Below are 11,730 nucleotides of genomic sequence, written 5' to 3'. Positions count from 1 at the left end.
TCTGTCTCTCTCTCTCTCTCTCTCTCTCTGAGTGTGTGTCCATCCATGGAGGTCTGAGGAGTACTTTGGGCTCTTGCCTCTAACCCTACCGAGTCAGAGTCTTTCTGGTTTCTGCCCCGGTACCACGTATTATACACTAAGCCACCTTTAATTTTCTGCTCCAGCTTCCCAGTTTCTCTGTTTTGCACCTCGTGCTCTGCCAAAGAAGTTCTAAGATTACAGATGCCTATCACTGTATCTGGGTTTTTGTCTGTTTTGTTTGTTTGTTTGTTTGTTTTAAGTAGGTTCCAAGAACCAAACTCCAGTCATCTGGGTTGCTTAGCAAGTGCTTTCATGGGCTGAGCACACCATCTATTCACCCTCCTCTACAGAAAAATTCAGGGGATCACACTGACTTGTCCCTTCTGTCCTCTGGTGCTTAGGGGATATAAAGCTGTATGCCCAGAGTATTCCTCTGAAGACACCACAAGGAGTCCTCTGAAGGCAGCAGAACACTCCTTGTCTTTGTGATGCTAGCTGTGTATCTAAAGGACAAAGGCAAATTAGTTCATTATTTAAGAACAAAAACAATGTCTCAAAAAACCAAAAAACAAACAAACAAACCCAAAAAGCAAGCAACCAACCAACCTGGGTTAAACCAGCTAGACATCCGTTTTTTTTTTTTTTTTTTTCCGAGACAGGGTTTCTCTGTGTAGCCCTGGCTGTCCTGGAACTCACTTTGTAGACCAGGCTGGCCTCGAACTCAGAAATCTGCCTGCCTCTATCTCCCGAGTGCTGGGATTAAAGGCGTGTGCCACCACGCCCAGCTTAGACATCCTTAAGAAAAAAGAAAAAAGAAAAAAGAAAAAAGAAAAGAAGAAAAGAAAAGAAAAGAAAAGAAAAGAAAGAAAAGGAAAATCCAGCTTGTCTTCACTGCTTCCAACTCAGCAGATAGTAGGTCCCCTCTTGCATCTCTTTCTTTAAACATTACTTTCTTTCTCTCTTATTTACTGTGTGCGTGTCAGAGGATAACTTGCAGGAGTTGGTTCTCTCCTTCCACCAACCACATAGTTCTGAGGGATCAGGCATGGAAGTGAGGGTTTCGTGGGCTAAACCCATCTCACTAGTTTCCTTTCCCTCTGGTCTCAAGGGAGAATGTTTTGTTATTTGCATAAAGAATTTTTCCCCCTAGAGCTCCTCCCATGCCCCAAGACCCTAACCTAGGGAATATGTCCGATTTTTGTTTTTTGTTTAGTATGCCTATGAGGAATCTACAAGAATGTTGGGGGTGGGGCTGCGTGGCACAGCAGAGCTTTTAACACCAGCAGTGGCAGGTGATCTCTGTCTTTAAGCCTGATCTACAAAGGAACTTCCAAGCCACACAGGGCTTCAGATAGACCCTGTCTCAACATCTCCCCTTCTAAAACTGGCTGAGCCTACAGCAGACTCCTCTGCAGTTACTGAGTTCCATGTGGGGTCTTAAGAGGCTGTCGGCTTTAATTTAACTGAGGGTGCTGTAGTTCCAGTCTAGAAGTCTGGTTCTGTTTCCAAGTAAGAGGTCACCTATGAGAAAGTCACCTCACCTTGACCAATCTCTAGCCGTGGCCGAGCACAGCTTTGTGTGGTCTGGTCATCAGATCAGCAACTAGCAGGTTCTCTAGGTAAGTCTGTGGAACCATGTGCATACTACAGAAGGGTGGACCTCACGATGCCTTTGCCTGGCTCATACACTACAGAGACTGTCCTCCAAGGGAGAGATACAAGGAAGAGTATGGATTGCTGGATTTTCAAACGTTTTAAATGAGTCTTTGTTTGGTTGATAGGTTTTGTTGTTGTTGTTGTTGGTGGTGGTGGTGGTGGTGGTGATGGTGGTGGTGGATTTTTGAGACAGGGTTTATCTGTGTAGCCCTGGCTATCCTAGAACTTGCTCTGTAGACCAGGTGGGCCTTGAACCCACAGAGATCGGCCTGCTTCTGCCTTTTGAGTGCATGTGCCTTCACTGCCTGGCAACGTTTTAAATTTTTTTCTTTCATTAATTAATTTATTCACTATGTAGATCTATTTATCTCACTATGTAGACCTAGCTAATATGGAACTCACTATATAGACCAGGTTGGCCTCGAACTAACAGAGGTCCACCAGCCTCTGTGTCCCAAGTGCTGGGAGTTTAGGCATGCGCCGTGGTTATTTCGATTTGAAGAGAACTCATCTGTGGATAGCTCTGTGACTTTTGGACAGTTGTCTGGCATCCAGTGAACTCAACAGGTGTTGGCTGAATATGAATTTAGTTAAATATTCGTGGGCGCAGCGATTCCCCCTAAGAACTTCGGGGGGATATATTTACTCACTTCTGCTTCTTTCTCACCCTGGGGATTAGAATTTGTGGTTTTCTCTCACAGATGTGCAGAGGAACCCACGAAGTTGCTTGTGGCATCTGGGGAAATGTTAACCAGGAAGCTGGCTAAGCAGAAGACCTGAATCTTTCCAGGTCCTACGCCATACAGATTGTCATCTTTATAGGGAGTGGAACTCAGATCCAGTGCACCAGGACTTGCTCAGGACTTGCCTGGCATTTGGGGTCTCCTCCAGAATTCTTTATGCATGGCCTAGGAGCCAACTTCGGTGTTTGCTTGCGACACACCCGGGCGACGGGTCCCCTGGACCGGCTATGGGCCCCGCGCAGGTGTCCGGCCTGTGTACTGGGTGCGCGGGGGCCCAGGAGCCCCGAGAAAGACGTTATTGTTGCACTGTAACGAGTCTGATTAACACGCTCCTGACACTTTCTCTTAGTTTCTTCGGCTCCTAGCAACCAGGCACAAAGGAGAAGGATTGTCCCGGGCTCCGCGGGGACACGGGCAGCCTTTGATCTCGCACCATTACAGCCCGGCTGCGCGACAGGCTCGCAGGGTCCGGGAGGCCCGCAGTCCTGGCCACTGGGCCACGGGGATCACCCCACTGCGGCCCCGGCCTAGCCTGGCCGCAGCGCCCCAGCACTGCTACACCGGTGTAAGTCATCTTGTAGGGAAGGGCAGCGGCCTCTGAAATGGCCCAAGGCCTGATCTCTACTCCAGGGCGACGCTCGCACCCTGATGCATGCGGTGTGTGGTGCGGGACAGAAGAACATCTACACGCGTGTCCTGACCGTTTGAGCACGTCTCCTTCCTAAGCAGTATGGGAGTTCCAGGCTTGCCTTGCCCTTCCTGTCCAAAGGAGCGAAAGAAAACCCAGCCGGTCAGTCACAATGAAAAAAGAAAGGAAAAAATTGTATGTAAAAGGAAGGACACAGTTACTTAGTCCTCGAAAACGTAAAAACCTGCTTAGACGAAACTGAGTAGATCGCCACAAATTGCGTGTCCAGGAGGACTTTGGTGCCTTCCCGGCGCTTGCTTTGTGTTTCTGGCTATCTTTACGGATTCTGAAAGAGGTGGGGTGTCAAATAACTACTAGGATCTAAACAAACCATGTCCACCAACGACAAAAGTCACCCACCACAGAACCGGGACAAGCTGCTGGGTCCCACTGCGCAAGTTTTACAGGTACTAAAAAGTAATTTCCGTTCCAGTTCGGTCGGTCGCTTACTTAGCCATCCCTCCCTCCCCTGGCCCCAGTTGAAAACAGAGGGTGGGAAGAAAGAAGAGTTAGGCTTTAGCATTTCAATGTTAGGGTCAGATAATTACTTCCCCTAAATTACAAAGTGAAGGCTTTGCAGGGGGCCCTCCCGGGAGAGGGCAGTGTTCCCAAGTCCTGGATTTACAGACCCTTCCCGTGCTCTCCACTAGTATTAATATTCACAAGTTCCCGTGGAAAAAAAAATTCTATGACGGTTTCGTTCCTTCCATTGCCTTCCTAGCACCAGAGGGAAAACATAAAAATAAAAATGCAGAGGATTCAGATTGCAAAATAAATGCAAGCTCTAAAAGCAAACTGTCCTGAGGAAGAAAGAGAGAGAGAGAGAGAGAGAGAGAGAGAGAGAGAGAGAGAGAGAGAGAGAAGGGGGTGGGGGGGAGACAAGGGGAGCTAGAAAGCCCGTATTCTCTCCTCTCCCTGTGGCAAGAAAATTACTAAGAAAATTCCGTAGTCTCTAAAGAAAGTTTCCCCAACTCCCACAAAACTATTGAGTGCAAAGGTGTTCCTGGCGATAATGACTTCTATTTTAGAGAGCGGAACACCGCATGGTTGGTTCTATTTATCCAGCAAAATATGCCAGGCAATCAAAGACTTTCAAATTCAAACTACAGGCGGTGAAGTCTTCATCCCCGGGACACTATTTCCCGACCTGTCTCTAGAGCAGTGGGGGCCAGTGTGGCCCTGTGGACAACTGAAGACAAGGCTGAAGAAAGTCCCTAACTTGCCGTCCCAGGGGTGCCCCCCAACCAGCCAGAATTCTCCTTACCCTTTCAATAAAACATGACTGTGCCAATACAATCCTCTATACATTAAAATGAGTTTGTCACAGATTGTCATTAAGACCTCAGTAAAACAATGAAGACATTATTGGGCACCCCCCCTCGGGCAAGGTATTAAAGGCATAAAGCAATCGACACCACACGGGTCCTATTGAGATTAATGAAAAAATTATGCAAAAAGAATCGCAATTTCATTTTCCCGTGACGAGGCTTTGCGTCCGTCCAGTCATTCTTGCATCGCACCTGATGATTTATTAAACTAATCTGTGGAGATCAACTGCTGATGTTCTCAGCTCAATCTTGTCCTGGCTCATTTTCTAAGTAATTGTTTCTCATTAGTTCTGATAATGTTTTAATAGTGTTATCCATAATTTAGCCCCCCTAGAATTAATAACAAGGGGGTGATACAGGCAAAGTGGCTGCCATTGAGCTATACAAAAATATAAACAGGTATGTTTTTAATTAATCTGATGAGCAGCCAAGTCCCCTTCCCACCTCATCACCCACGTCTGTGTCCCTACGGCAGACTCAGCCTTGGTGGCTCACTCAGCCTTGGTGGTATTTCTCTTTGTCTGCTCCTTACTAGGGGGTGTGGGTTGGAGAAGTGGGATGCCTGGTTCCTTGCTACTCCGTGTTTTAGATTTCTGTCTCCCCGGGAATGAGGGCCATGGGACTCTGGCCGGCACCCACCTCTCTTCTGGGGGCCCTTGTATCTGCTCAGATGACTGGCAATTGGCCTACATCTTTGTCTTCTGTGGGCCCCGCTCTTGTGATCCTACCTAAAGTGGTATTTCTTAGTTATGAAGATGATTGATCTGAAGTCTGAGAAGGCTTAGCCAATGAGAGAGAGAGTCTTGAGCTGGATACGGTGGAGCACATCAGTACTTCGAAGGAGGAGGATGCAGCAGGACTCCCATGAGTTTGATGCTAGCCTGGGATACATATCAAGATTCTGACCCAAAAGCAAAACCAGAAGCAAAGAGGGTGTTTTTGTGTGGATAAGGAAGTTAGAGGACAAGGATTCCGAGATACTCTAACATGGTGAGGACCTAGGAGTCCCTGCCACTGTTGTGGAGTGGGGGAGGCCTAACTAGACCCTGTTCTCAGAACCACTTTGAAGGGTTGTTTTTCTTAAGGTCTCCACGGCTTCCACCATACACCTCTACCCCAGAGGGAGGCCCCTGTATGCTTGAGGTCTACCTGAACAACTGGCATGGAGGCCAGAACATGTGCCCCTCATCTTTTTTATAGCCAACAGCTTATCTGAAATCAATACTGCACTAACACTCTAAGAGTGTGTACATGTATATGAGTGTGCACATGAATCCATGCCCTCCATTCTCGGCTGACTTATGAGCAGTCTTTGTTTTAACAGAGACCAGCGTAGATCCCTGTGGGTCTGGCTTACCTTGTGCACACCTGACTTCATGACTCCCAGATGCAGCTTGGGACCTGGGCATTTCTTACCCAGAGTGCCCCTGTCCACTGTCCTGAAGCACCAAAGGCCAGAGGATAGCTGGCTCTTCACACTCCCATCCGCCTTTCCAGAAACTCTGGGGTAGCACAGGGCAGCCCAGGTGAGGAATGGCTATCTCTTAATGAGGGGAAGGAGAGACACATGGTCCAAAGCAGGTGGCCCCAGCCCGGCACTAGCCTCGGCTCTGTTTAAGAGCTAGCCCTTCAGGTCCCTTGCTTGTGAATATCCGTGTCTCAAGAATATGTTTCTCCAGATCCATCAGCTCTGCCATTGGCTTCGGCCACTTGCTAGCCAGGGTGTGGTTTTCTCCTTCCTACCTTGCACTGGGGTGCATGGTGGCCATGGTAACAGTGGTTTCTGACATGGCATTGGTGCGATGATATGGTATCCACCTCCTAGGGCTTTCTGAAGGAACTAAAAGGATAGAATCAGGAGTGAGAAGTAGACTTGGAGATGGGGCACATGCCAGGGGCCATGAAGGGAATCCAAAGGGCCCAGGAGGAGGGGGAAAATGAAAATGGAAAACAACTATTTTCTATTTACAAATTTAAATAAACAAAACAGTCTTCCCCTGTGGTGTTTGTCTAAGAGGAGCAGCTACGCTGCTGAGTAGGTCATGAAAAGGTTGGTGCGGAGTTTTAAACTTCCCATTCTGCTAATTTCTTAAAAGAACAGTGGTTCAGAGTCTCTGCACAAAAGCTCATGATTTAATGAGGGAAGAGAAACAAAATCTCCGCTCGCTGGTGTTTCAGACTTCATTGGCGTCCTCTGGCACGCACAAGTTGCTCCTCGGAGGCTTCAATACCCTTTCGCCTTCAGGATAAGAGTACAAGCTGAATAGAGAACAATGCCTGGTTGTTATGTTTGTTTACCCTTCCTACAAGCTGGGTTAACCTCTTCAAAACAGCTTTACTAAGCCCGTTAACCACACCACCCATATGACCCACAGCTTCATTTCTAATGGGATGCAAATCTTGCAGGGGGCCATATGCACCAGCCCCGTGGCTTTGTGTCCTCTAGACATACAAGTTTATGGCTGAGAGTCCCATCCTAGCCCTACGTTTACAGGGGGGAAATGGCCTCAATGGCGAACAGTTAAGCAGGGAGACAAAGGGGAGAATGGACGGTCTTGTTTTGCCTGCATTGATTTTTTTAATTGCCAGTAACTGTTGACCCGAGTATTCATCCAAGATGAGAGCTTTTGGGATCATCATATGGATGGAGCCTTTGGGGCACAGTGACTTCTACAGAAATCAGTTTTGAAAGTTGTTTTTAGAAGCGTCTATAAGTCAATACAATACCTAACAACATTGTTAATATCCTCTTTGTTGTTTCATCATAATAATTCATAAAACTGCTGAAACCTTGATTTTGATATTATTCTTTTAAAAAGCCCAGCCTTAAATTTATCTGTGGTGTCCTCTGTGCAAATGAACAATATTGGAAATATTTCCCTAATGAAGAATGAGGAACATTCCAGAACACATCAGAATATGTTTCGTCAAGGACTTAACTTCTTCCCACCTATATTTCCTCCCATGTCTATCTCCCTGTGAAATAATAAACCAGTATTTATAACACATTAATAGACAATAGCAAAACCATAAGCTTAGACTCCAGAGGAAGAAAGTTTATTTTTAGCATAACGGGTCAGTAAGATACAAGGGGAGGGGGCGTTGTGACTAACGCGAACTGAGGTCCTGATCCGGCATGCTAGCAAGCGGCCCTGGGTACTGTGGTTTGTCTTTAAGAAGCCCACAGTATCCATTCAGCCCGCCTGAGGAGGGCCTCATTTAACAGATCATTTTTCCTTGATGGATGTGGCAAGCGTAACAATGTTCTGGGCCTGCTTCAGTAATGGCATGTCGATCATACTTCCTCGGAAAGTAAAGGCTCCCTGGAAAACAGAATGCAAACTTCCTGAGAGAACGCTCGCAAATTATAGGCTTCTTTTCTTGTACACACCCTTGTACCACGAGAACATTTTAGATCCCACCTGAGTTATGCTGACTTTCCTGCCCAACTTTTGAGAAAAATCAGAGCAAATTGCAGGGGAGAGATTTCTTTTTATCCTCCTACAGAGGCGGGGAGGGGAAAAAAAAAAATCCTTCAGCATTTTAACAGAGAGGAAAAAAACCACAGCAGACACAAAACATGGCAAACTGTTCATTTCACCCTTGAAAAATCAAACGGAAAACAACAGTGGAAGAAAAATTTAAATACTTATTTCATTTGAAATCTTGTGTGGGATTCTGAAGCAGTAATATAAGCTCTGGCCGGTGATTACTGTTTTTAAAAAGTGCATTATCAGGTTAGTTACAAATGCTTCCTTCTGGCCAGACATAGTGAAGGTGTTACTCCAGAGTAATGAAAAAAATATGAGCAAAGAGACCGCCATCCTGTTGGGACATCTGAGCCAAGGACAAAGAAGTCATTCTTTGTTGACCAAACTGGGAGGCATCTCTGCTGCCCCTCCCCCACAACCCCTCTGTGCCCCCATTTTATAGATTCTCTATTTCTTCAATCTTCTTCACTCATTTAGACTGGCATATGATGTGGGTCCTGTTCTGGGTAAGGACAGGGGCCCACCATAGTGATCTTCCAAAGCGACATGACTGGGAAGGGTTAGAGTCATGGGGTAACACTGAGTCTCCCAGCTTCAAGCCTTCCCTGGGGTCAAAAGAGGGGAAATTCAACTGACAGAAGGTAGCAGTCCCTGGTCACAAATTAATGCCAAAGTATCTGTGTTCTTGTTTGATTTTTGTTTCTGTTCCTCTATAAGGTAGGTTGCCCTTCAAGGCAATCCTCCTGCTTCAGTCTTCCAAGTGCTAGAATTACAGGTGTGAGCCTCCATATCTAGTTCCATGCACTTTCAATCTTTATTGTTGTTTTTGAGACTGAGTCTCATAATGTCGCCGCAACCTGGAACTTTCTACGTAGACCAGGTTGGCTTTGAACGCATTGAACCTGGCCTGCCTCTGCCTCCTGAGTGCTGGGATTAAAGGCGTGTGCCATCATCCCCTGGATTTCCAATAGGTTTTTAAAAATTATTTTATTTTTGAAGTGCTAGAGATGAGACTTGTACTTTCTAGGTCATGGCTCGAACCTCTGAACCATACCTCAGTCATGGCTAATCACTTCTTTCTCCTTCATTTTACCCGTTGTCAGGGATTTGGCCCTGAGAGAAAGAACAGGTGCTCCTTGAAGATCTGGAGGTGGGTGAGCCACCCTAGCCCTTCAGTTATATAAAGCAGAGCCCATTTCCTGTTGCATAGGTTAAAGTCCACAGTCACTATTGTACCTTCTGTTCTTGCACAGGGCTGCTGAGATGGGCATGCTGGGAGCTACCACGAGCAATATGGGTTAGGAGAAGAAAGTGAATAGGAAGGAATCAACAAAACTCCATGGCAGAGAATCCTTGGCGATATGTTCAGATTTTATCCCTCAATAAGGTAGATTTAAAAGCATACATAACCAGAGTTTTTCCCTAGGAATGCCTGATCCTTTTGGAATGATGGACCCAACCCTCAGGCAAACCAGTGTGACCTAAAATCCTATATGTGGGTCACTTTCTGGTCCCCTCTCTTTTCATATCCTTCAATTGGCCCATTCCATATAGCCTAGAGCTAATTTGGGTCATCTAGGACCATGATGAATTTTATGAATCTGGTTGGGGAGGTTCCCCAGGTTAGCATTGCATGGAGATCAGGGGTGGATCCCATGCTGTTTTACAAGGCAATCATCTAGTTTTCCCATTGGAGTGAGTTACCCACCCACACCCCTGAGGAGTGGATTATGGCCCCTGTAAAACAGAGCATCTGTCCTTTCAAGGTTTAGCTAATAGGCTGGCAAGAGAGAGTTAGCATAGGAGCACATGAGATTTAAAAAACAACAACAACAAACCCACAACAAACAAACAATGCCCTCCCCCCCAAAAAAAACCCCTGATAAGTCTGGCTTCCGGTCTTGTCTCCTGAAGCTGTGTAGAGATGAGCACTCGGGGGAAGGGGAACACTCCCAGCTACTTTTTAAGACCTGGAGAGAACATTTCTTTCTTTTGTGGGGGCATATGGAGCCTGATTTCCTTTATTATGTGGGAAACAAGATATATCATTGTTCTGTTTCCTTGTCTCTGTAAATTGAGGACCCCGGTGTTCAAAATTAGAGGATCAGGCATAAATATCCGTGTCTTCATATATCAATTCATAACTTGACTTTTTTTTTTAATGTAGAGGTTTATAGGGAAGTGTAAACAGTCTGGTGGTCAGGACTTGCTGTTACAATTGTCACTTGTCAAAAAGCCGTTTGGATTTTGGAGATGATAGAAGAGTTTCCGCCTCACTGGCTGGTGCTTTTGGAAAACTGACATCCCATCAAAAAGCGCGAGGAACTCTTCTCAGTCTGAAGATTTGGGATGTATTTTTCTTTTAAAGATGCCTTTAAGGAGCTGGAGAGCTGGCACTATGGTTAGGAGCTGCCGGCTTCTGCTGAGGACAGTCTGATTCCCAGAGCCCACATCAGGGTTCATAACTGTTTGTAACTCTAGTTCCAGGGGACCAAGAAACTTCTGGTCTCTGCAGGCACTGCACTGCAGGTACCACATGCACATGAGGCACATATATACACGGAGGCAAACATTCATACACATAAAAGCAAAGAAATCTTTTTAGAATTTCTTTATAAACAGTACCATGCTGGTGACGGAATACTCAGAAAGCCATGCTGGCAGTAACAGCTAGAATGTTTTGAACAGTTACTCATCTCAGAGTCCACGGTTGGAACCTTACATAACTTTGCTTCATGAATACTGCCCACAACGACACACAGTATCGATGCTATCATTCATCCTACGAAGAGCCTTTCGAGGAGGCTGAGGAAGAGGCTGTCCGAGAAGCACTTGCATCACAAGCAGGAGGTCTGGAGCACAATCTCCAAGGCGCGGGACAAAGGCCAACACAACTGCATGCGCTTGTGATTCAGTGATGGAGAGACCGAGAGTGAAGGATCCTTGGGCCGGTGGCCAGCCAGGCTAGCTGAATTGGTTCCCTATGCTCTAGGATCAGGGAGATATTCTATCTCAAAAACAAAGGTGGCCAGCAATCAAGGAAACCTGTCCATGACCTCTGACCTTCATGTACAGCTGCACAAATGCACAGAAACCTTTTCCATTTCGGTAGAAAAACGCAACATAAAAATGAGCGTATGTGCTATCGATACCCATAGTGCTGTGCAAGAGAGCTTCAAACTGCTCTATCTTGCAAAACTCAAACTGTACCAAGCAAGCAACTTCCATTTGTCTCTGTTCCTGCTACCCTGCTTTCCCCACACCGCCATTCTCCATTCTGTTCTATGGCCTTTATCCATTCTCATCCTATAACTTAAGAACCTGGGTCAAGTCCAGCCCTCAGTTCATTAGGGTAGAATGGGAACAAAACACTTGTTCTCTCTCCCCCTCCTTCCTTCTCTCCCTCCCCTGTGTGTGTGTGTGTGTGTGTGTTTCTGTGTAGCCCTGGCTGTCCTGGAACTTGCTCTGTAGGCCAGGCTGATCTCAAATTCAGAGATCCACCTGCTTCTGCCTTGTGAATGCTGGGACTAAAGGCATGTGCTACCACCACCTGGCTCCATGTTTGTTTGTTTTTTGAATTATTTTTTTTTTATATTATGCATGTATGCGTGCATCTGTATATGGGTATGTACATGGGACTATGGGTGCCTGTAGAGTCCAGAAGACAGTGTTGGATCCCTTGGAGCTAGAGTTATAGGTGGTTGTGAGCTGCCTAATGTGGGTGTTGGGAACCAGAACTCAGGTTTCTTGCAAGAGCAATATATACTTTTTTTTTTTTTTTTTTTTTTTTTTTTTAAAGATTT

At 46.1% G+C, this 11,730-nt stretch overlaps 1 protein-coding gene across 3 annotated transcripts in view; it reads right to left on the bottom strand.

Moving 5' to 3' along the window:
- Positions 1 to 6,351: 6,351 nt before the first annotated feature.
- The window catches only part of Clybl (citrate lyase beta like), a 213,966-nt gene continuing 208,587 nt past the window's right edge, over positions 6,352 to 11,730 (bottom strand). The window contains exons 8-9 of one of the 3 annotated variants that reach the window (XM_021203610.2): positions 7,640 to 7,759; positions 6,352 to 6,675 (exon numbers count right to left, since the gene is read on the bottom strand). In XM_021203610.2, the coding sequence (XP_021059269.1) occupies positions 7,664 to 7,759 (96 nt within the window). In that variant the 3' untranslated portion in view covers positions 6,352 to 6,675; positions 7,640 to 7,663. Of the gene's footprint in view, positions 6,676 to 7,471; positions 7,760 to 11,730 lie in introns of those variants that run through there. The other 2 variants (XM_029541642.1, XM_029541643.1) reach the window with 2 other exon arrangements.

The sequence above is a fragment of the Mus pahari genome, chromosome 8, assembly GCF_900095145.1.
Source record: "Mus pahari chromosome 8, PAHARI_EIJ_v1.1, whole genome shotgun sequence".
NCBI classification, from domain to species: Eukaryota; Metazoa; Chordata; class Mammalia; order Rodentia; family Muridae; genus Mus; species Mus pahari.
Note: the sequence above shows the minus strand (reverse complement) of the source record. Positions and strands in the feature narration are given on the sequence as shown.